The sequence below is a fragment of the Rattus norvegicus genome, chromosome 2 (assembly GCF_021556685.1).
Source record: "Rattus norvegicus strain SHRSP/BbbUtx chromosome 2, alternate assembly SHRSP_T2T, whole genome shotgun sequence".
In the NCBI taxonomy this organism is placed as follows: domain Eukaryota; kingdom Metazoa; phylum Chordata; class Mammalia; order Rodentia; family Muridae; genus Rattus; species Rattus norvegicus.
Genome location: NC_141535.1, coordinates 120,130,057 through 120,156,072, shown reverse-complemented (window position 1 = coordinate 120,156,072; position 26,016 = coordinate 120,130,057). Strand labels below are relative to the sequence as shown.

The 26,016-nt window shown below is 41.4% G+C and overlaps 1 protein-coding gene across 4 annotated transcripts in view; it reads left to right on the top strand.

Annotated features, from left to right (window-relative positions):
* The window catches only part of Ccdc144b (coiled-coil domain containing 144B), a 61,680-nt gene that overhangs the window by 3,295 nt on the left and 32,369 nt on the right, over positions 1-26,016 (top strand). For all 4 annotated transcript variants that reach the window (XM_087640299.1, XM_087640295.1, XM_087640302.1 and 1 more), the window contains exons 2-4: positions 4,722-4,865; positions 6,961-7,153; positions 20,524-20,707. In XM_087640299.1, the coding sequence (XP_087496425.1) occupies positions 4,745-4,865; positions 6,961-7,153; positions 20,524-20,707 (498 nt within the window). In that variant the 5' untranslated portion in view covers positions 4,722-4,744. The remainder of the gene's footprint in view (positions 1-4,721; positions 4,866-6,960; positions 7,154-20,523; positions 20,708-26,016) is intronic.

Genomic DNA, 26,016 nt, shown 5'->3' with positions numbered 1-26,016 from the left:
GAGAGTGGGCAGCCTTGTCTAGTCCCTGATTTTAGTGGGATTGCTTCAAGTTTCTCTCCATTTAGTTTAATGTTAGCAACTGGTTTGCTGTATATGGCTTTTACCATGTTCAGGTATGGGCCTTGAATTCCTATTCTTTCCAGGACTTTTATCATGAAGGGGTGTTGAATTTTGTCAAATGCTTTCTCAGCATCTAATGAAATGATCATGTGGTTTTGTTCTTTCAGTTTGTTTATATAATGGATCACGTTGATGGTTTTCCGTATATTAAACCATCCCTGCATGCCTGGGATGAAGCCTACTTGATCATGGTGGATGATTGTTTTGATGTGCTCTTGGATTCGGTTTGCCAGAATTTTGTTGAGTATTTTTGCGTCAATATTCATAAGGGAAATTGGTCTGAAGTTCTCTTTCTTTGTTGTGTCTTTGTGTGGTTTAGGTATAAGAGTAATTGTGGCTTCGTAGAAGGAATTCGGTAGTGATCCATCTGTTTCAATTTTGTGGAATAGTTTGGATAATATTGGTATGAGGTCTTCTATGAAGGTTTGATAGAATTCTGCACTAAACCCGTCTGGACCTGGGCTCTTTTTGGTTGGGAGACCTTTAATGACTGCTTCTATTTCCTTAGGAGTTATGGGGTTGTTTAACTGGTTTATCTGTTCCTGATTTAACTTTGGTACCTGGTATCTGTCTAGGAAATTGTCCATTTCCTGAAGATTTTCAAGTTTTGTTGAATATAGGTTTTTGTAGTAAGATCTGATGATTTTTTGAATTTCCTCTGAATCTGTTGTTATGTCTCCCTTTTCATTTCTGATTTTGTTAATTTGGACGCACTCTCTGTGTCCTCTCGTTAGTCTGGCTAAGGGTTTATCTATCTTGTTGATTTTCTCAAAGAACCAACTTTTGGTTCTGTTGATTCTTTCTATGGTCCTTTTTGTTTCTACTTGGTTGATTTCAGCTCTGAGTTTGATTATTTCCTGCCTTCTACTCCTCCTGGGTGTATTTGCTTCTTTTTGTTCTAGATCTTTTAGGTGTGCTGTCAAGCTGCTGACATATGCTCTTTCCTGTTTCTTTCTGCAGGCACTCAGCGCTATGAGTTTTCCTCTTAGCACAGCTTTCATTGTGTCCCATAAGTTTGGGTATGTTGTACCTTCATTTTCATTAAATTCTAAAAAGTTTTTAATTTCTTTCTTTATTTCTTCCTTGACCAGGTTATCATTGAGTAGAGCATTGTTCAATTTCCAAGTATATGTGGACATTCTTCCTTGATTGTTATTGAAGACCAGTTTTAGGCCGTGGTGGTCCGATAGCATGCATGGGATTATTTCTATCTTTCTGTACCTGTTGAGGCCCGTTTTTTGACCAATTATATGGTCAATTTTGGAGAAAGTACCATGAGGAGCTGAGAAGAAGGTATATCCTTTTGCTTTAGGATAGAATGTTCTATAAATATCCGTTAGGTCCATTTGGCTCATGACTTCTCTTAGTCTGTCTACATCTCTGTTTAACTTCTGTTTCAATGATCTGTCCATTGATGAGAGTGGGGTGTTGAAATCTCCCACTATTATTGTGTGAGGTGCAATGTGTGTTTTGAGCTTTAGTAAGGTTTCTTTTACATATGTAGGTGCCCTTGTATTTGGGGCATAGATATTTAGGATTGAGAGTTCATCTTGGTGGATTTTTCCTTTGATGAATATGAAGTGTCCTTCCTTATCTTTTTTGATGACTTTTAGTTGGAAATTGATTTTATTGGATATTAGAATGGCTACTCCAGCTTGCTTCTTCTGACCATTTGCTTGGAAAGTTGTTTTCCAGCCTTTCACTCTGAGGTAGTGTCTGTCTTTGTCTCTGAGGTGTGTTTCCTGTAGGCAGCAGAATGCAGGGTCCTCGTTGCGTATCCAGTTTGTTAATCTATTTCTTTTTATTGGGGAGTTGAGGCCATTGATGTTGAGAGATATTAAGGAATAGTGGTTATTGCTTCCTGTTATATTCATATTTGGATGTGAGGTTATGTTTGTGTGCTTTCATTCTCTTTGTTTTGTTGCCAAGATGATTAGTTTCTTGCTTCTTCTAGGGTATAGCTTGCCTCCTTATGTTGGGCTTTACCATTTATTATCCTTTGTAGTGCTGGATTTGTAGAAAGATATTGTGTAAATTTGGTTTTGTCATGGAATATCTTGGTTTCTCCATCTATGTTAATTGAGAGTTTTGCAGGATACAGTAACCTGGGCTGGCATTTGTGTTCTCTTAGGGTCTGTATGACATCAGTCCATGATCTTCTGGCCTTCATAGTTTCTGGCGAGAAGTCTGGTGTGATTCTGATAGGTCTGCCTATATATGTTACTTGACCTTTTTCCCTTACTGCTTTTAATATTCTTTCTTTATTTTGTGCATTTGGTGTTTTGACTATTATGTGACGGGAGGTGTTTCTTTTCTGGTCCAATCTATTTGGAGTTCTGTAGGCTTCTTGTATGCCTATGGGTATCTCTTTTTTTTAGGTTAGGGAAGTTTTCTTCTATGATTTTGTTGAAGATATTTACTGGTCCTTTGAGCTGGGAGTCTTCACTCTCTTCTATACCTATTATCCTTAGGTTTGATCTTCTCATTGAGTCCTGGATTTCCTGTATGTTTTGGACCAGTAGCTTTTTCCGCTTTACATTATCTTTGACAGTTGAGTCAATGATTTCTATGGAATCTTCTGCTCCTGAGATTCTCTCTTCCATCTCTTGAATTCTGTTGGTGAGACAATGCCGCACTCTTATGATCTCCCCCGGCCACCAAGCATGTACCCGGTATAGATACACATGTAAAATTTAAAAATAATTAAGGGGGCTAGAGAATGGTGTGATGGTTATCAGTATTTGTTGCTCTTCTTGGGGACCCACGTTGGGATCTCGGCTTAACATGGTGGTTAGGCTATATACCGGTGAAAGATGCTTACACATGCGTGACCACACAAATATTTACAAGAGTCGGAAATTATCAATTTTTAATAAGATAGGGGTGATAATATGGATTCCCCTGCTAATATATGACTTAAACACAGTTGGAAATACTACATTTATAACATATTGTGAAACAACATGTTGTGGAGTCAGAATCCCTGGGTGGAAATTCTCTGGGTTTAGCCACTTCCTACGTGATTCAGGCTTTCTCTTAAAATTTTTTTTATTACATTGATTAATGGGGGGACACACGCTTGCCACTCGCCACATGTGTGGAGGTCAGAGAACCACTTGTGGAGTCAGGCCTCCTCTTCCGGCCTGTGGGTCCTGGAGATTGAACTCAGGTCCTCAAGCTGCGCACGGAGTGAGTGCCTTTACCTATTAAACCTTCTTGCTAGCCCAGGACCGTAGAAATGTTTCTAATTCATCTCTTCATAATATAATTAATGTGTAACCTACCTCATAATTCTGTGAGGACTGGAATGAATTCAACACATGCCCAGTGCTTAGATTAACACCCAGTAATTACCTAGTAGGTCTCAAGAAAGCGAAGGGCTTATGTCCGGGAAACCGGGAAAGGAAAGGGAATAATGTTTGAAATGTAAATAAAAAAATATCCAATAAAAGAAAAAACGGTTTTCCCCAAATAAGGATTTAAGTAATATTTTCCCAAATTGAGTTTAATTGTCATAAAAACTTGTTTTATAAAATGTAGCAATAACAGAATACCTGGTGTGTGTCTATTTAATAAACTGTTATCCTCTTGCTTAGACTGACATCTGATCTAAATTTAATTGTTACATTGTTAGTAGTCGTAGCCTTTGTCCCTCAATGTCCCTTTCCAGCACAGACATGTCCCCCTGGCATTGTTTTTCAAGAGTTTATAAATACTATCTCTGGGGCAAAGAACAAAATCATTCTTGTATGAAATGGCTTGTGAGTACTGTATAAACTTTATGAACAAGATAAATAGCAAATGTGGTATTTTATGCACAGATGACAGCAGGTACAGAACTTTTCTGTATTTTACAGATTTATTATCTTCTTACAGGGGTTTTATGGTTTGGGAATCCTGAAGGGCAGCACTAAGGGCAATGATGTAAGCTGCTATAAAAATAAACAAAATAACATTTCATTAAAACATATTACAAAATGCAAAAATGATGCATTTTAAAACAACCAGAAGCTTCCAGGGATGTTGAAGGGAAAGAGGGAATTGGAGAGAGGATAAAGGAGTACAGAGTGGGGGTTGGAGAGATGGCTCAGTGGTTAAGATCACCTGACTGTTCTTCCAGAGGTCCTGAGTTCAATTCCCAGCGACCACATGGTGGCTCACAACCATCTGTAATGAGATCTGATTTCTTCTTTTGGTGTGCATGAAGACAGAGAGCTTGCATATGTAAAATACACAAATGAATTCTTTAAAGAGAACAGAAGAGATGGAGGTGGTCAAAATATACAAGTGTATATGGAATGACACAATGAATCTTTTTATTTTGTACCATTAATACAGACTAGTACAGTAATATTAAAAGGTACATTATAAAAGTTAAGTTGAAAGTAGAAAATGTTGTTATGGGAAGTCATTTAACTTTTAAAATGAAACTGAGAAACAATGGTTCATGGATAGTTTCCTTCTGATTAAACGTCAGTTCTTTCAGAAATCCCTGAAGTTCTCTTATTATATAAAATGATTGGCATTTGCCTTTTCTGTGTGGATGGCATGTGGTAGGAGATATTAAAGTACACTTTGAATTGGTATGACTTATTTTAAAGGTCAAAAAGAAAATCTGCCTACTATGGAAGATTTGGGTGACTTAACTCAGTCATCTGAAACAGCCTCGGAGTGTGGCAAGTTTCCCTCCCCTAACTATGAAGCTATACTGAAGCTAATTGAACGTCTTAGCTTAGAATGCAAAGGTAAGTCTGCTGTGGATAGATCAGCAGGGGCTCGAAACACAGTTTGCACGGCACCCCGGAACACTAATGCGTCTTGGCGTGGCCATGCCGGAGACGTGCTATACATTTAAGGAGAAAGAGAATCAATCATACACTATTAGCCATTAATTTTATTCCTACTGTAGTTTCTTCAGTGTGGGTGGCACACCCTGTCTTTTTAAAACCATTGTTTCTCTCTTGAATTTCCTATAACAGATCAGGTTATCTTTGTCTCTGCCTTGTATATTTGGAGCCCCTTGGAATGAATGGCTTAGAACTGTTTCTCTGCTAACCTCACCCATCTCTTGAGACCACCGCCTACCTCACAACCCTAATGATGTGCTGTTAACAGTTAAGATGCGATCATGTTAACACCTTGCTTAAGACCAGCTGTTTCTCTACTTTCATTTATACTTCCTGTCTCTGTCTGTATGTCCCTTCCTGTCTGTATGTCGATCCTCTGCCTTAGACATTTGTTCTTGTAATGGAGCCTTTTGTTTTCTAAGGTTTTACTGAGATTTTTCTTATACCATGTACTGCACATGTACAGAGTGTACCATTTGAGAAGTTTTAACATACACATTAAACACGGTTAGTCAACGTACTAAGACATAGACAGATCTACCACTTAGAACACTGTTTCCATTCCTGATTTATCGTCACTTGTGAGATCACAAAAACTGTTTCCACGTTTGGACCATGTTCCATCCCTTCCCTCACAGCATAGATATTGCCAGCTGTTTTTAATTTTTCCATGTATTGTAATTCATGTAACATAAATCAATAATAACGATCAACACTTCTCCACGTGCTCGTTTACGCTTGTGTGTTTTCCTTGGAAACTGTCATCCCCAGTCTTTTTGCCAAATAAAATTAAGAATGTTTGTTTGATTTTTAACCTTGCTATTTATGTTCCAGACTTCAGTCCTTTATCCGCTGTGCTTTTTGACAGGACTCTCCCCACTCCAGCTTTAGGGAATTTATGTGTTCTCTTGAGACTATCTCAAGTACTGTCTCTTCCTTTGTGCTAGGGAATGAACTCAGGGACCCACACACTATAGGCAAGCATTCTAACGTTAAACTGCATCCGTTAACACTTATTGGCATATACTTACACCTTTCTTCAGTCAAATGATACTAGAGCGGTGAGGCGGGAGTGGGCGAGTGGCTGGAGGAGCAGTTGTTTTGCAGTCTAGATCTTTTGCATTTCCATATGATTCCTTGGTAGATTTGTTTTACTTGTGTTTGTTTTTGTATAGTGGTAAAGATTAAGCAGAAGCCTTTGAATCTACTCCTTAAAGACCTAGCCATAGATGTAGATGTGAATTTTAAAATCAGCTTGCCAACTAAAAATGAAGTGTGTGGCCCTGGTTAGACGGCTGAGCGCTAACATCTTAGTAAATCTTCAAACACCTAAGCAATGGTTTGCGTTTATTTTCATGGGCAACATTTCATATTTCCATGTCGTTAATATTTCCATGTTTTTGTGCATTAGATATGCAATATTTCTATATTTTAAAAGTTTTATTTGTTTTTCAGATATTTTGATAAAATAGTATTTGCTTTGTGAAGTAGCATTTATTTTAGCTAACACATAGGAAGGTATCTTTACTTGTATTTATGAAGCTATACTAAAGCTAATTGAACGTCTTAGCTTAGAATGCAAAGGTAAGTCTGCTGTGGATAGATCAGCAGCAGCTCTACACACATCTGCACGGCACCCCAGAGCACTAATGCGTCTTGGCATGGCCAAGCTCATGCCACATATGCATTGTGTGTATAATTACCAAAACATCATTTTTATAGATATATAACCTCAAATATTTGTCATTTCCTTGCTGTGAGAACATCAAGAAGTGTCTTTAGTAGCTGTTTTAAGATATTGAGTTAATGTCAAGCATAGTTATCTTGTGCTGTGTGGATGCAAAAGTGACTTTCCTCATCTGGTGGCCTTACACCCCTTTATAAACCTTCTCTCTGGTCAGTATTGGAATTGGGGAATGAGGCAACATACAGCCATTCATATATAAAAAGTTCTCTCATATTTTATTCCCTTATTGCTTTCTCGCTGATTCAGATTCTGGTAGCCTACTAAAAATCCAGAATGCAGTTTATTCATATAAAAGGTTAATACAGCTGAAAAATGGTCACTGCAAAGTACTTCAAGGGAAGCTTCAAGTGGTGGAGAAGGAAGTCAGTGGACTCCGTAAGAAGCTTACGGATGCAGAACGTGAACAACTTGAACAAGAACAAGAACTCTGCAATGTAAGGTATGACGTCTCCATTTCAAAAATGTCTGATGGTTGTGGGGACAGTTTACTGAGTCCTCGGCTAGCATGTGTGAGGCCCTGAGTTTTATCACTGTATTACACAAGAGGGTTACAATAGTGTGTGTAATTCCAGTCCTTGCAAGGCAGAGGAAAGCGAATCTCAAATTCAAGGCCAAAGGCAGTCTGCAACATATGGGGAACACTGAAGAAGGGGAAGAGAAGGAAGGCAGAGGTGTGGGGGAGGGCAGTGGACATTAAGTAGCCAGATTATGTAAAGCAGAGAAGTATCTGTGATAGTCCACAGATGCTGTCTGGTGACATTCTTACCCTTTGAGTTGAAGTCTACCGGTTCCCTTTGAAAAGGATCTTACCCAATAGTCACAGGGATGTTAGCTTAAACAAACACATGGCTGTTAAGAAAGCAGAAGATATGGCTGTCCTCTGAGAGCCCAATAAGCAGCTGAAAGAGTCAGATGTAGACACCAGCATCCAACCAATGGACAGAAGTCCTGGACTCCCGAGATCTTCCGGACACTGAGCCACCAACCAGGCAGCATATACCAGCCCATATGAGGCCCCTGACAGCAAAAGACTATCGGGTCTGGGTTCAGTGAGAGAAGATACACCTAACCCTCAAGAGACTTGAGGCCTCAGGGAGTGGAGATGCCTGGGGTGGTGGGGGTAGAGGCAGGAACATCCTCTTGGAGACAAGGAAAGGTGGGGAGGAGGTATGGGATGGGGAGTGGTCGGGAGACAGACCAGGAGGGGGATGAAGTCTGGACTATAAAAAAGAATTAAAGAATAAAAATAAAATAAATAAAAATAAAAAAATAGAAGAAAGCAGAAGATAAGACTAATAATCAGGGTCTGCAACCTTTTAGCTCTCCACAATCAGAGACATTTTTCCTTCCAATTTTATTAAATTGGGTATTTCTTATTTGCATTTCAAATGCTATTCCCTTTCCTGGTTTCCTGTCCATCAGCCTCCTAACCCCTTCCCCTTCCCTTCTATATGGGTGTTCCCCTTCCCATCCACTCCCCATTACCATCCCCTCCACAGTCCCCTACACTGGAGGAGCAACCTTGGCAGGACCAAGGGCTTCCCCTTCCACTGGTGCCCTTAAAAGGATATTCATTGCTACCTATGAGGTTGGAGTCCAGGGTCAGTCCATGTGTAGTCTTTGAGTAGTGGCTTAGTCCCTGGAAGCTCTGGTTGCTTGGCATTGTTGTTCATATGGGGTCTCAATCCCCTTCAAGCTCTTTCAGTCCTTTCTCTGATTCCTCCTTCAACGGGGGTCCCAATCTCAGTTCAGTGGTTTGCTGCTGGCATTCGCCTCTGTGTTTGATATATTCTGGCTGTGTCTCTCAGGAGAGATCTATATCCAGTTTCTGCCAGCATGCACTAATCAGAGACTTTTTAATAAGTCAGTCAGATGTGCCCTCCCTCCTTATTTTTTTAGTTGCGAGAGGGCTTCCAGTCATAGTTCATCTTTTGGTCAGGACCATATGTTGTGCTAAAGGAGGCAAATATTGTTTTGTGTTTCACTGTAGTTGGAAGGTTCATTCTTAGAATCTGTTATAGATGAGGCTGAGTCAAGAGGAAAGAGAGAGAAAGAGAGAGAGATAAAGACAAACACAGAAACACAGAGAGAGACAGAGAAAGGCAGACAGATAGAAACACAGAGAGAGTGAGGAGAGAGAGGGGGTGAGAGAGGGAAAGAGGAAAGACAGGGAAAGAGACAGACAGACACATACACAGAGACAGAGATACAGAGAGACAGAGACAATGATAGCTACAGAGAGAGACAGAGACAGAGACAAAGACAGACACACACACAGAGATACAAAGTAAGTGGAGGGTTCAATCCCTGGAGGAAGAAGAGAACTGACCAATGTGAATTTCTCTGAATTCCACACACATGAGGTCCCCTCCCCCAAACACACAAGCTACAGCACAGGAGCCCAAACACACACACAAAACAAACAAACAAACAAACCAGGGCTGGAGCCCCAAAACAGTGAGCTCCAATATCAGTGAAGGACGGACTTACTAGCGAGCTAGAGCAAGCAGGCAAAGAGCAAAAGCTTCCTCCTTCCATGTCCTTACATAGCTGCCAGCAGAGTGTGTGGTCCACATTAGATCTGGATGAAAGAACTGGATTAACAATCTGTCTTCCTACCTCAAAGATCCAGATTAGAAGTAGATCGTAAGCAGAAACGCCCCACAGGAGTGCCTCCACTTGGGCGTTTTAGTTAATTCCAGATGTAGTCAAGTCGACAACCAAGAACAGCCGTCACATCTTCCCTCTGCCAACCCCTTTCCTATCTAGGTCGTTACCAGACGTTTCCATCCATAATCAGAGAGGGCCTGCCCTCAGCACTTAAGACAGCCAGGACAGTTGTTAGTTCAGACTCCCTGCTCAGGTTATCCTACTTTGTAGCAATTTGACATGATAGTCCTGACCATCTCACAATATAAAACGAATTCAGTCTAACATCAAGTCTCTGGGGGCATCCACAGTTCCAAGGCTGGAGGTTCAAAGACTCGTAGCTGTCAGCTCTCACAAATAAAGGACAAGTTATAGACAAAAACATATGGCATGAAAGCAACAGTCCCATTCCAACATGGCAGATTCAGGGTATATCATTGAGCAGTGACCCCACCCCAAAGCCAAACTCCAGCATGGCAAACACCAGTGAAATCCTGAAGCATCTGTCTGCTGTCTGGGGGCTCCTGATGTAGCCAGCTGGGCTCCACATAGCATGGGCAGTCCCAGTTCTCCAGTTCCAGTACCACCTCCGGTCTCCTGCACCACAGCTGTTCTGGGTGCTCAACCCATGATTGTACAATATCCACTATCCTGGGGTCTCCACTGAAACCGTGCTTCTTCCTCACACGTTTATAAAGTAGTTCTCTTGCAGGGACTTTGAATCTGCCAGAGGCTGTGTGTGGTCTAATTAACCCAACAGTGGCTGGCTGTGAATGGAAAATCCAAGAATCCAGTAGCTGCTCATTCTGTGAGGCTGGATGCCACAGCTAGTTTTCAGCATATGCTGGAATCCTACAGAAATAGACTCTAATGCGATGAAGGAGTGGACTTGCTAGCAAGGCCAGAGCAAGCAGGCAAAGAAGAAAAGCTTCCTTTTCCCACAGGCTTACAACCTAGGCAGAATAAAGCCGAAATAGCATATTAATTGCTCCTGTCCCCATTTCCGAGCAAGTCCTTGTTCCAGTCTGAAACCTAGAGAGCCAGTATGTCACTGCCTAACGTTCTTTCAGCATTCTTTTTAGCTCCCACTGAGATGGCCTCCCCTACTCTCTAGACCTGATGAACCCCTCAGTTCTTTTATCTTTCATGTCTGGAAAATCAGTACCACAGGGATGCTGCTGGCCTGCTTGAGATGCAGTGTTTTTCTCCCTGGGACAACAGCGTCTGTGTGCTAACTCTGGGAATATACTTTCCTAGGCAGGTGCTTTTAAGGATCAGGGAATCTCTTCTGTCTTTAAATGAACTTGGATCTCCACATGACGGAGCCTCCAAAGAGTGGGATCTTGCCCTCGGGACATCTTTCCTGCTGTCCCATGGTAACATAGGGAGTTTCTTTCTCTTTGGTGGTGCTGAGGCCTTCAAAATACAGCTGGTTTCTCAGCACCAACCTGAATGCTCTCCTCTCTTGAAAATTTTCTCTGCCAAATAAATTAGTCCTTTGTCATTCCGTTCATCTGACTTGGACTCTTAAAACACAGAGTAAAGCCAAAGTATCATACAAATGGCCTCTGACCCAGTTTCCGAGAGACTCCTTGCTCCGTTTTGAAACCTCAGGAGCCCAGACCCAACTCTCCACATTTCTATCAGCGTTGCTATCTAGCTCCCACCGAAAGGGGCTGGTTAAATCCTGCCCACAGCATTTGTGGGTTTTTCTGACCACCAGTTTCGAACTTTTGAACATTTCTCCTGCAAGCCAGTTCTAAAGGCCTGCGAAACTCACGGTCGGATTTATCACAGCAGTGTGCCCTCGTCTCGCTATCAAATCCTGTCTCTTTCTTTTCTTTCTGCTGTGATAAAACCTTTTTGCAGTGGAGTTAATGGAGACAGCGTTTATTTGGCTCGCAGTTCCTGGATATGTTCCATCATAGCAGGGGAATCACAGCCCCAGGGGCTTGAGAGATCTGGTCATAGTGCACGTACAGCCAAGAAGCAGAGGGCGACAAATCAAGCCTCATGACTGCTCAGCTTGCTTTATTTTATACAAACCAGGCTGACCTGTTCAGGAAATTGTTCTGCCCACAGTCAAGATGCATCTTTCCACACCATTTATGTAATCAAGATAACCCCCTGCAGGCATGCTCAGAAGCCCATCTCCCAGGCGATTCTAGACTTTATCACATTGACAATGCTAACGGCCAGAGTCTTGGGGCATAGCTGTGAGGGCTTATCTGGATAGTCGAGGTTGGAAGGCATAACTTGAAAGTGAACATCAGCCTTCCACAGGTTGGAGTTCTGAACCAAATGGAAAGGAGAAAGTGAACTCAAGGCCAGCATATTTTCCCTATCCTTCCTGACTGTGGATGCCAAGTGGCCAGCTACCTCAAAGCCGCCACCACGGTTTCCCTGACATCCTGAACTGGACACCAGGGCTGTGAGTCCATCCTTAGTTTCCCTTTATCAGGTATTTATTTTACCACAGCAAGGAAGAAAAGTAACTAACACAGAAAACTAGTAACAAGATATAGGGTGATTGTGTAAAATTAATGGTGCGTGTGTTACAAGCTAACCTATAGGAGGAACGCCAAAGAGTTTGTAGAGTAAGATGAAAACCAAACCAACAAAAGCGCAGGGCGCTGCCAGCAAGCAGAGCGTACCACACCAGGCTTCTGGAAGGTTGGAAACAAGTGTACCTAGAGAGAGGGGTCTGGACCAGAACTCCCGTTAGATGGTCCCAGACTAGCTTCTACCTACCTGCCTGCCAATCAGCCACCATACCAGTCTTTCTTTTTTTCTTTTTCTTTTCTTTTTTTTTTTTTTTTGAGCTGGGGACCGAACCCAGGGCCTTGTGCTTGCTAGGCAAGCGCTCTACCACTGAGCTAAATCCCCAACCCCCAAGGCAACTCTTCTAAGGACAACATTTAATTGGGGCTGGCTTACAGATTCAGAGATTCAGTCCATTATCATCAAGGTAAGAACATGGCAGCATCCAGGCAGGCATGGTACAGGAGGAGCTGAGAGTTCCACATCTTCATCTGAAGGCTGCTAGCAGAATAATGACTTCCACTCAATTAGGACGATGCTTTTAAAGTCCACACCTGTGATGGGACACCTACTCCAACAGGGTCACACCGTCTAATAGTGCCACTCCCTGGGCCGAGCGTATACAAACCATGCCAATACCACAATGCCCATTGCACCTCGAGGCATGATGCTGAGTCTGACATGGAACTCCAAGTAGTTCCCCCAGACCCATTCCACCTGCCCATCAACTTACGGCGCCATCCAGCACTGCACGGAATCCAACCTGGAGTTACAGGTGTATCCCTCAGAGCCTGTCTGCCACCATACCTACCAAGATGCCCTAGGAGTACACAATATTCTGCGTTTGATCTTGGATAAAACCCTATAGCCTATCCTCCCTCTCTCTCACCTCTACCTGAGGATGGTGCGCTATCCTGCACTATGTCCCACAGGACACTTCCTACTCCCACTGTGAAAGCCCCCTGCTCCCCTAGGACCACCTGCAGAATGGAAGAGTTTCCCACAAACCTGTGAAGATCCGCAGTGAAAATGCAACCCTAAGGAAAGATTACTGTTGGGTACAGAAGTCCCACTGTACCTAGCAGATGTGGGAACACTTCCGACCTTAGAAGATATAGAGTTAGAGGCACAAACATAATAAAAGCTACAGAGTGGCCCCGAGACTGAGCATCAAGCATCGTTCATCTGGTCAACAACATGACGAGTTGTGACAGTAGCAAAGATCCACCCAACAAAGGCGAGGCCAGGAACCCATATCAAGAAACATTGTCGATGTCCTGGCTCCAGACACCTAGCTCACCTACCCCCAAACACAATATGAACAACCAAGACGAGATGTGTGTGTACTCCAGGAACTAGAACCTTCATTGCACTATCTCTCTGGTGATTTCAAAACAGCAGTTATGAATATGGTCAATGAAAGTTCAATGTATATGTCCTTCTTCGTATGTGTGTGTTGTTGATGTATAGAAAAGCTATTGATCTGTGCAAACTGACTCTGTATCCTGTCACATTGCTGAATTTATCATTCCTAAAAATTTTTTCTGGTATAATCTTGGAATCTCTAGCATATAGTATCATATCATCTGCAACTAGGGGTAGTTTGATGTCTTCTTCCTCTGTCCATATCCCTTTAATTTTCTTCTCGTGCCTTATTGCACCAGCTAGTACTTCAAGAACACAGCTGAAAGGGAGTGGGATAGTGCATGCTCCTGACTGCACTTGGGTTGCTTCGAACTCATCTCCATTTAGGATGCCATTGGGTGTGCACTTCTCATATGTAGCATTCATTGGGTGTGTGCCCTCTAATCCTACAAACTTTAAGATTTTTACAATGAAGGCATGTTGGGTTTTGTCAACAGCTTTTGCTGTATCTATTGAGGTGGTCATGTGATTTTTTTAAACATCAACTTACACGTTTATTACGTTTATTCACTTGGGTATGTATGGCAAACCATACATACATCCATTTTAGAGATAAAGTCAGCTAGTTCATGACATTTTTTAGTATTCTGTATGCAAGGATTTTTCTTGAATAATTTTGAGTGTAAGCTCATCAGGGAGATTGGCTGATAGTTTTTCTCCCTTGTATCTTTGCATGGTTTTTGTATGAGAGTGATACTAACTTCATAGAAGGATTTGGGGCGTGTTCCTCCTGTTTCTTCTTTTTGAATAGTCTAAGGAGGACTGGCTGTAGATCTTGGAATGCCTGGTAGATTTCTGCTGTGAATCCTTCTGGTCTTGACCATATCTTAGCTAGAAGGCTTTTTTTTTAAAGATTTATTTTACTTATATGAGTACACAGTAGCTGCCTTCAGACACATCAGAAGGGGAGCATCAGATTCCATTACAGATGGCTGTGAGCCACCATGTGGTTGCTGGGAATTGAACTCAGGACCTCTAGGAAGAGCAATCCCGCTGAGCCATCTCTGGAGCCCAACTGGAAAGCCTTTCATTACTATTTCAGTCTCCTCATTTACTATAGTCCTGTTTAGGTTTTTGAATTCTTTTTTATTTAATTTTGATGTTTTGGCTTAATCTAGAAAAGAATTCATTTCTTTTAGATTTTTCCAGCTTTGTGGAATGAAGGTTTATAAAATACCCCCCCATACTGCTCTGAATTTCTCTGGTGTCTGTTGTAATGTTTCCCTGTTCATTTCTCAGTGCTAATTTAGGTCCTTTCTTTTTTCTGTCAGTTGGCCAAGGGTCTGTCAGGTTTGCTTGTCATCTTCTCCAAGAGTCAGCTCTTAGATTTCTGGATTCTTGGTGTTGTCTTCTTTGTTTCTACTTCATCAATTTCTGCTCTGGATTTTCTTATTTCTTGTCATGGCCTGGGTTTGAATTTGAGTTGTTGAAGTTTTTCCATCTCATTTGCTGCATGTATCAGTGCTCTTTCTGACTTTCTGATGTAGGCAGTCAGAGCTGTAAACTTCCATTGTAGATTGCTTTTAATGTGCCTCAGGGGAATTCATTTGCATTCAGTCCCAGAAACTTTTTCTATTCCTTTCTTGATTTCTTCTTTGACACATTCATTTTTTTTTGTAATGAGTGTTTTAATTTTCATGGGTTTGTGTATTTACTAGAGGTGGGCTTTTTATGTTAATTTAAAGATATTGTACTCTGGTAAGATAGCATAAAAGTAATGAGTTCAATCTTTTTTAATTTATCAGTATTTCTTTTGGGTCCCAGCATATGTTATATTTTACAAGAGCTGGGAAGAAAGTGAATTCTTGGTGTTTAGATGGAATATTCTGTAAGATATCTATTAAGTCCATTTAATGTATGATGTCAGCTCTGATGTTTCTCTCCTTTTGTGCAGATAATGTGTATATTGGAGAACGTGGGAGTGATCTAATGGATTGATGTTAACCTGTGCCTTAACTGCAGTTGTAGATTTTTTATGAGCTTGGCCACCCCTGAGTTTGATGTGTATGTGTCTAGGATAGGAATGTATTCACGTGTATGTGTTCCCTTGATTAGGAAGAAGTGTCCATAACTCTTTGTATCTTCTGGCTAGTTTCAGTTTGATGTTTATTTTGTCAGATGTTAGGATAGTGACGCCCGAGTGCATCCCAGTCCTATTCGACTGGAGTGTTTTGGTCCATTCTTTAACCCAAAGTCAGTGCCTGTCCTAAACACGAAGATATGTTTCTTACAGGCAGCAGATCGGTGGGTTCTGTTTCCTGATCCATTCAGTCGGTCTATGTCTTTTGATTGGAGAATAGAGCCTTTGAAATGCTCTTTTTGAAGTGTATGTGTTAGCCATGGTCGTGCTGTTGAGCTGGGGTGTATGTGTTAGCCGTGGTCGTGCTGTTGAGCTGGGGTGTATGTGTTAGCCGTGGTCGTGCTGCTGACTGGGGTGTATGTGTTAGCCGTGGTCGTGCTGCTGACTGGGGTGTATGTGTTAGCCGTGGTCGTGCTGCTGACCTGGGGTGTATGTGTTAGTCATGCTCGTGCTGCTGAGCTGGGGTGCTGTTGCTCTATGCTCCGTGGTATTTTGGGTTTAGTGGCTGTGGCTCTGCATTGTTTGCCATGTCTGTCTCCCATTCTCACGCCCGAAGCACCACTTCCTGTGTTTTCTCCAGCTTTGGTTTGTTGTATATAAATTTTTATAAGCTCTTGTCTCAGAGTCTTACTGCTGTGAAGAGACACCATGACCAAGGCCCTAGGCCAAGCATATTCAAACCATTTCCTGGCCCCCCTGGCTTGTTTAAACACACGAGTCTATGGGGGCCATACCTAGCCATAGAGCACAATGCAAAATAAATCTAATCCAACTTCAAAAGTTCCCATATATCACAGTCTCAACAATGTTTACAAGTTCAAAGTCTCTTCTGATATCATGCAATCTCTTAACTGTAATACCCAATAAATTCAACATTAAAAAGCAGTTCACATACTTCCAATATCATAGAACATACAGTTTCATTCTGAAACATCATAATGAGGAAACATCAGACCAAAGAAAGACCAGTAACCAGCTGCACAAACTCCAAAATCTGAATCTCCATGTCTCATGTTCAACAAAGCATAGCCATCACAATCCATCCAGGGTCAATTTGATACACAATCATCTTATTTTGTCCAAATGCAAACAATAACTAGGTCAAAATAATACCTAACATAATAAAACTGTCCCTTGTTCAACTGCAAATGCATAAACAATAAAGTTAAATGGGTGGGATCTTGCCGAGGTCACCACTTCTTTAATTCCATTTAATATACTTGAACACAGATTTAACTCCATTTTACCTCTTGGTGCCCCTTTAATAGTTGAAGCATACATTTTGTATTTTTACTTTTTAACTTTTATTTTTCATAAGAGTGAACTACAGGACAGAGTCTATGCTGGGCTTTTTTGAGACTTCCTTTGTCAATGCAATTAATCTAAATCCTGTCACCCTAGCCTCAAGCAGACTCTTCGGGCGAGGGCAAGAGGTAGCCCCATTTGTCACCAAAATATCACAAGAATGATCTCTAGCCAACGTACTAAAATTCTTCTCCTCTGAAACTATAGGTCCCCAGAGTTCAAATCACCCTCAGCACCAATGGCTTCCATATTTCTCCTAGGATGGCCCATTAAGCCCTGCTTAAAGCATTCCGCTGCTTTCCAAATGCAAACTCTCCAAATTCACATTCCTCCAAACAAAAGCACGGTCGGGCCTATCACAGCAATACCCCAGCCCCTGGTACCAACTTCTGTCTAGGTGAGGGTTTTACTGCTGTGAACAGACACCATGACCAAGGCAACTCTTATAAAGACAAACCTTTAATTGGGGCTGGCCCATACTTTCAGCAGCTCATTATCATCATAGCAGGAAGCATGGCAGCAAGCGGGCTGACACAGGGCTGGAAGAGCCTAGAATGCTATATCTTGATCTGCAGGCAGCAGAAGTGGACTGTCTTCCTCAGGCAGCCAAGGGGAGGGTCTGGATCACACTGGCCAGATTTGCGCATATATCTGAGACTTCAAAGCCCGACAGTGACACAATTCCTCTACCAAGACCACACCTCCTCCAATAAGGCCACACCCCCAATAGTGCCACATCCTATGAACCAAGCATACACAAACCACCTGTGTATGATGTAGAAAGTTTTTCTTTTTCCTGCATCCATAGTAGATAGTTTTACTAAATATATTAGTCTAGGTTTGCAGTCATTTAAGGACTTGACATGCATCTCTCCAGACTTTTTCAGGCTTTCAAAGTTTTCACTGAGAAGTTAGCTATTATTCTGATGGAATATGTTCTTCGTGCTACTTGCAATTTTTGTCTCTTGTAGCTGTCTATACACTTTCTTGTTCCTCAGTGTTTTAACCACTGCATGCTGTGGGGGTTTCCTTCTGGTCTTGTCTATTTGCTCTTCCATGTGCTTCTTGTATTTGGGTCTTTTCTTAGTTTGGGGACATGTTCTTCTGTGATCCTGTTGAAGCCCTGGTCTATGCCATTGACTTGGGATTCTTCTTCCTCATCTATGCTTATAATTGGAAGACTTGTTTTTATGGTGCCCCACGTTCCCTGTGTGCTCCCTGCTGTTTTATTTTTTAAATTTATTTATTATATATAAGTACACTGTAGCTGTCTTCAGACACACCAGAAGAGGTTATCAGATCTCATTACAGATGGCTGTGAGCCACCATGTGGTCGCTGGGATTTGAACTCAGGACCTCTGGAAGAGCAGTCAGTGCTCTTAACCGCTGAGCTGTCTCTCCAGCCCGCTCCCTGCTGTTTTTAAATGTTTTCACGTTCATCGATAATTTGGTCTAGATATTGCACTTCATCTTCCAGACCTGATATTCTAGTCTTTGCCTGATTCATTCTGCCAGCAAGGCTTTCCTTTGTGTCTTCTAGTTGGGCCATTGGGTTATTCAATTCCATCTCCATCTCAGACTGAGTCCCCATCAGTCTCTATTTATTTAATTTTGTTTCTATTTATTTAATTTTGTTCTCAAGTTCTGGGTCGCTGCCATCACTGCCATCAGCCTTAGGTTTGTGTTTTCTTGGGCACCACTCAGGCATTTATTCTCCTCAAGCTCTTTCTCCCTGACTTCATTGAGCGGTTTCTTCATGATTTCTTCAAACTGTTTGAATTCTCTGAGGAGGTTTATGGCTGTTTTCTTTTTTTAAATTTCTGGGCCTTGGAATTCATCTAGATAATTCTCTTTGAAAATCATTTCTATAGGACTAGAAAATTTTGGAGAGAAGTTACCAGCTTGATCTTTTATATTGCTGGTATTGCTGGGGTGACATCTTGGCATGTAGAATTCCTGTATTAGTTTTAGGTTTGTGTGGATGGAGCAGGGTCGGGGAGAGAGAAGATGTTGGGGCAGGTTGGGTCTAGAGATTTGAAGTGGCAGTCAGATGTGTGGAGGGAACTGGGCTGGTACACAGGATGTGCTTCTTGTTCCAAGTTGGAGTATGGGTGTAGATAGGTCTGAGTGGGAAGGGTGGTTATGACTTGGGAGAGTCCTGTTGTATGGCAGACAGGTAGGGAAGATATGGGACCAAACCTAGAGCAACTCTGCAGTGAAGACAAGACTAGGTTTACGCACTTATTGTGGGATCAAGGCTAATCCTGGTAGATTGTAGAAAATGTGTGGATGAAGTGATCGGGAGTATTCACCAGGATGAACCCTGGAGGAGGACATTGGGATCTGAATATGGAATGGGGTTGTGAAGGCTGCACTATAGGAACAGTGGGTAGATGATGGTAAGGAAAAGGTCCAGTGGGTAAATGATGGTAAGGAAAAGGTCCAGTGGGTAGGTGATGGTAAGGAAAGGTCCAGTGGCTAGGTGATAGTAAGGAGGGTCTTGGTGGAAGCCTGGATGTTGGCTGCAGTATAGGAGGAGATGGTGAGACTAGGTCATAGGTCAGATCATGGGACTAGGGGCACTGTGGAAGCCTAGAGGTCACTATTATCAGGCATGGGCCATCAGATTTGGCTAGCACACTGTCTGAGAAACCTGAACTATATTCAGCAGGATATGTAAAACAAGTATGGGGGTCGTGATACTTACCAGGCTAGAACCTGGAGGAGGATGTGGAAAGTTTAGATACAGAGTAGGGTGGTTTATGCAATAGCAAAGAGACCTGTGGGTTGATTTCAATAGTTTTTATTTTTTGTTTGCTCTATCTGGTTGGTTTACTTATTAAGTAATTAAATGAATGTTGTTATTTACCATGTACTTGTATTTGTCTGCATCTGTTACTTTTTTTGTTGCTGTGACAAAATAGGCCATTCCATAATGAATTTCCACTATGCGTAATAGAAAGAAGCTAGTTTCTACTCTAGACATCCTTTGTGGGTAAATAACAGTGATGTCTGCTGGGAATGGTTTACGTCTCAGTTGCTCTAAGGATATAGGGCCTTTACCCTCAGGCTGCTTTATTGTTCTTCTTTTCTTCATCACAGAGTCAGGGCTCAACCTGACCCATGATAGGGATTTATGAGAACAGAATGGGGCAAACTTGCTTGTTCCTGAAGTGGGCAGCCCAGATTCCTCTCTAGAGCCAGCTTCTCGGGGAGCTGTAATAGCACGTGACCACTTATCCATACATCACACATGTAAAGAGACATTTGCTTCTGTGTAGAGCAAAACTCAGTGGTTTACATCAGACAGGAGATTCGCTGGGGCATCCAGTGACAACTGGCTGGGCCCACAGTCCCTGTCCTCTGTATGGCCTGTCCTTCTTCAATCAAGTCATATATTCTGGGTTGTCCACTGGGAAAAGATTGACAAGAGGCAGGAAGTGTTTCCCCCTTTCAGTGTCCTATAAGAAACAGAAAACTTGACTTAGGTTCCACTCTGGTTTCCTTACATTTCGCAGGTTTTGAGTGTGTGGATCCAGGTGGCAGAGGTGTCTGCCTTTGCTGGTGTCTAACTTGACATTCTCCCTGGCTAGTCTTGGGGTTACCCACGGCTCGCAAACCTGTACCCAATTTGTGTGTGTCTGAGGATGGAGAAGAGACATCAGAAGGGGCAACGGGGGGTAAGCATGCTTCAGAGGAAGGTTGGATTCTCTAGAACCTTCAGAATAAACAAACCTATAGGCGACTAGCCAGGCGAAAGAAACATTTTCTAACAAAACGCGTTCCTAACAAAGCATCTTAAACTGTAGGTTTACTTTAAAACAAGAAGAGGAGAAGAGAAAAAATGTGGACTGGATTTATAACAAAATAAAGGAACAGCTAAGAGAAAAGGAAGAGCAATATAATAAAGAAGTTAAAGCGAGACAAAAGCTCGAAATTCGTATCAGGGAACTGGATGTGGAAATGAAGACCGTGAGAAATAATCTTAACAAAGTGAGTGCACTGTTTACACTTTGTAAGGTTGGGAGTGTGTGCCAGTCTGAATCAAGCAGGATCAAATACATTTAAAATTATACTTTCCCCCCATTTTTATTAAATTGGGTATGGCTTATTTATATTTCAAATGTTATTCCCTTTTCCAGTTTCCTGCCCATCAGCCCCGTGACCCCTCCCTCTCCCCTTCTATATGGGTGTTCCCCTCCCCATCCATCCCCCCTTACCACTCCTCCAACAATCCCCTACACTGGGAGTTCAACCTTGGCAGGACCAAGGGCTTCCCCTTCCACTGGTGCTCAACAAGGCTATTCTCTGCTACATATGCAGTTGGAGCCCAGGGTCAGTCCATGTATAGTCTTTGGGTGGTGGTTTAGTCCCTAGAAGCTCTGGATGGTTGACATTGTTGTTTTTATGGGGTCTCAAGCCCCTTCAGCTCTTTCAGTCCTTTCTCTGATTCCTCCAACAGCGGTCCCGTCCTCAGTTCTGTGGTTTGCTGCTAGCATTTGCTTCTGTATTTGACATATTCTAGCTGTGTCTCTCAGGAGAGATCTATATCCAGTTCCTGTAAGCATGTACTTCTTAGTTTCACCCAGCTTATCTAGTTTTAGTGGCTGTAAATATATGGGCCACATGTAGGGCAGGCTCTGAATGGCCATTTCTTCAGTCTCTGCTCTAAACTTTGCTTTCATATCTCCTCCTATGGATATTTTTGTTCCCCTTTTTAAAAAAGGAGTGAAGCATTCGCATTTTGGTCATCCTTCTTGAGTTTCATGTGGTCCGTGCATTGCATCTTGGGTAATTCGAGCATTTGGGCTAATAGCCACTTATCAATGAGTGCATACCATGTGTGTTTTTCTGTGATTGGGTTACCTCACTCAGGATGATATTTTCTAGTTCCATCCATTTGTCTATGAATTTCATGAAGTCATTGTTTTTGATAGCTGAGTAATATTCCATTGTGTAGATGTACCACATTTTCTGTATCCATTCCTCTGTTGAAGGGCATCTGGGTTCTTTCTAGCTTTGGCTATTATAAATAAGGCTGCTATGAACATAGTGGAGCATGTGTCTTTGTTGTATGTTGGAGCATATTTTGGTTATATGCCCAGGAGAGGTATAGCTGTGTCCTCAGGTGGTTCAATGCCCAATTTTCTGAGGAACCTCCAGACTGACTTCCAGAATGGTTGTACCAGTCTGCAATCCCACCAACAATGGAGGAGTGTTCCTCTTTCTCCACATCCTCGCCAGCATCTGCTGTTGCCTGAGTTTTTGATCTTAGCCATTATGACTGTTGTGAAGTGGAATTTCAGGGTCGTTTTGATTTGCATTTCCCTGATGACTAAGGATGTTGAACATTTCTTTAGGTGGTTCTCAGCCATTTGATATTCCTCAGCTGAGAATTCTTTGTTTAGCTCTGTAACCCATTTTTAATAGGGTTATTTGGCTCTCTGGAGTCTAACTTCCTGAATTCTTTGTATATTTTGGATACTAGCCCTCTATTGGATGTAGGATTGGTAAAGATCTTTTCCCAATCTGTTGGTTGCCGTTTTGTCCTAACCACAGTGTCCTTTGCCTTACAGAAGCTTTGCAGTTTTGAGGTCCCATTTGTTGATTCTTGATTTTAGAGCATAAGCCATTGGTGTTCTGTTCAGGAAATTTCCCCCAGTGCCTATGTATTTGAGACTCTTCCCCACTTTTTTTAAAAGATTTATTTATTTATTATATATAAGTACACTGTAGCTGTCTTCAGATAAACCAGAAGAAGGCATCGGATCTCTTTACAGATGGTTGTGAGCCACCGTGTGGTTGCTGGGAATTGAACTCATGACCTCTGGAAGAGCAGTCGGGTGCTCTTAACCACTGAGCCATCTCTCCAGCCCTCTTCCCCACTTTTTATTCTATTAGTTTGAGTGTATCTGGTTTGATGTGGAGGTCCTTGATCCACTTGGACTTAAGCTTTGTACAGGGTGATAAGCATGGATCGATCTGCATTCTTCTACATGCTGACCTCCAGTTGAACCAGCATTATTTGTTGAAAATGCTATCCTTTTTCCATTGGATGGTTTTGGCTCCTTTGTCAAAAATCAAGTGCCCATAGGTGTGTGAGTTCTTTTCTGGGTCTTCAATTCTATTCCACTGGTCTATCTGCCTGTCTCTGTACCAATACCATACAGTTTTTATCACTGTTGCTCTGTAATACTGCTTGAGGTCAGGGATGGTGATTCCCCCAGAAGTTCTTTTATTGTGGAGGATAGTTTTAGCTATTCTGGGTTTTTTGTTATTCCAAATGAATTTACAAATTGCTCTTTCTAACTGAAGAATTCAGTTGGAATTTTGATGGGGATTGCATTGAATCTGTAGATTGCTTTTGGTAAAATGGCTATTTTTACTATATTAATCCTGCCAATCCATGAGCATGGGAGATCTTTCCATCTTCTGAGATCTTCTTCAATTTCTTTCTTCAGAGGCTTGAAGTTCTTATCATGCAGATCTTTCACTTGCTTGGTTAAAGTCACACTGAGGTATTTTATATTATTTGGGGCTATTATGAAGGGTGTCGTTTCCCTAATTTCTTTTTCAGCCTGTTTATCCTTTGAGTAGAGGAAGGTTACTGATTTGTTTGAGTTAATTTTATACCCAGCCTCTTTGCTGAAGTTGTTTATCAGGCTTAGTAGTTCTCTGGTGGAACTTTTGGGATCATTTAAATATACTATCATATCATCTGCAAATAGTGATATTTTGACTTCTTCCTTTCCAATTTGTGTCCCTTTGATCTCCTTTTGCTGTCTGATTGCTCTGGCTAGGACGTCAAGAACTATATTAAATATGTAGGGAGAGAGTGGGCAGCCTTGTCTAGTCCCTGATTTTAGTGGAATTGCTTCAAGTTTCTCTCCATTTAGTTTAATGTTAGCGACTGGTTTGCTGTATATGGCTTTTACTATGTTTAGGTATGGGCCTTGAATTCCTATTCTTTCCAGGACTTTTATCATGAAGGGGTGTTGAATTTTGTCAAATGCTTTCTCAGCATCTAATGAAATGATCATGTGGTTTTGTTCTTTCAGTTTGTTTATATAGTGGATTACATTGATGGTTTTCCGTATATTAAACCATCCCTGCATGCCTGGAATGAAGCCTACTTGATCATGATGGATAATTGTTGTGATGTGCTCTTCAATTCGGTTTGCAAGAATTTTATTGAGTATTTTTGCATCGATACTTATAAGGGAAATTGGTCCAAAGTTCTCTTTCTTTGTTGGGTCTTTGTGTGGTTTAGGTATAAGAGTAATTGTGGCTTCGTAGAAGGAATTCAGCAGTGCTCCATCTGTTTCTATTTTGTGGAATAGTTTGGACAGTATTGGTATAAGGTCTTCTATGAAGGTCTGATAGAATTCTGCACTGAACCCATCTGGACCTGGGCTCTTTTTGGTTGGGAGACCTTTAATGACTGTTTTTATTTCTTTAGGAGTTATGGAGTTGTTTAACTGGTTTATCTGTTTCTGATTTAACTTTGGTATCTGGTATTTGTCTAGAAAACTGTCCATTTCTTCCAGATTTTCCAGTTTTGTTGAACATAGGCTTTTGTAGTAGGATCTAATAATTTTTTTAATTTCCTCAGATTCTGTTCTTATGTCTCCATTTTCATTTCTGATTTTGTTAATTTGGACACATTCTCTGTGTCCTCTGGTTAGTCTGGCTAAGGGTTTATCTATCTTGTTGATTTTCTCAAAGAACCAGCTTTTGGTTCTGTTGATTCTTTGTATGGTCCTTTTTGTTTCTTGGTTGATTTCAGCCCTGAATTATAGTCCTTTTTGTTTCTACTTGGTTGATTTCAGCCCTGAGTTTGATTATTTCCTGCCTTCTACTCCTCCTGGGTGTATTTGCTTCTTTTTGTTCTAGAGCTTTTAGGTGTGCTGTCAGGTTGCTGACATATGCTCTCTCCTGTTTCTTTCTGCAGGCACTCAGCGCTATGAGTTTTCCTCTTAGCACAGCTTTCGTTGTGTCCCATAGGTTTGGGTATGTTGTACCTTCATTTTCATTAAATTTTAAGAAGTCTTTATTTCTTCCTTGACCAAGTTATAATTGAGTAGAGCATTGTTCAACTTCCATGTATATGTGGGCTTTCTGTCGTTATTGTTATTGAATATCAGCCTTAGTCTGTGGTGATCTGATAACACGCATGGGATTATTTCTATCTTTCTGTATCTGTTGAGGCCTGTTTTGCAACTGATTATATGGTCAATTTTGGAGAAGGTTCCATGAGGTGCTGAGAAGAAGGTATATCTTTTTGTTTTAGAATGAAATGTTCTACAAATATCCATTAAGTCCATCTGGTTCATAACTTCTGTCAGTCTCTCTATGTCTCTGCTTAATTTCTGTTTCCATGATCTGTCCATTTATAAGAGTGGGGTGTTGAAATCTCCTACTATTACTGTGTGAGGTCCAATGTATGCTTTGAGCTTTAGTAAGGTTTCTTTTATGTATGTAGGTGCCCTTGTATTTGGAGCACATATATTTAGGATTCAGAGTTCATCTTGGTGGATTTTTCCATTGATGAATATGAAGTGTCCTTCCTTATCTTTTTTGAAGACTTTTGGTTGAAAGTCGATTTTATTCGATATTAGAATGGCTACTCCAGCTTCCTTCTTCAGACCATTTGATTGGAAAGTGGTTTTCCAGCCTTTTACTCTGAGGTAGTGTCTGTCTTTGTCTCTGAGGTGTGTTTCCTGTAGGCAGCAGAATGTTGGGTCCTCTTTATGTATCCAGTCTGTTAATCTATGTCTTTTTTGGGGGGAATTGAATCCACAGATGTTGCGAGATATTAAGGAATAGTGATGTTGCTTCTTGTTATTTTCATATTCAGAGGTGGGATTATGTTTATGTTCTTCTTTTCTTTTGGTTTTGTTGTAAGGAGATTACTTTCTTGCCTTTTCTAGGGTGTAGTTTCTCTCCTTGTGTTGGGCTTTTCCATATATTATCCTTTGTAGGATTTGTAGAAAGATATTGTGTAAATTTGGGTTTGTCATGGAATATTTTGGTTTCTCCCTCAATGTTAATTGATAGTTTTGCTGGATATAGTAGCCTGGGCTGGCATTTGTGTTCTCTTAGGGTCTGTATGATATCTGTCCAGTATCTTCTGTTTTTCATAGTCTCTGGTGAAAAGTCTGGTATAATTCTGATATATTTGTCTTTATGTGCTACTTGACCTTTCCCCCTTACTGCTCTTAATATTCTTTCTTTGTTTTGTGCATTTGGTGTTTTGACTATTATGTGACAGGAGGAGTTTCTTTTCAGTCCAATCTATTTGG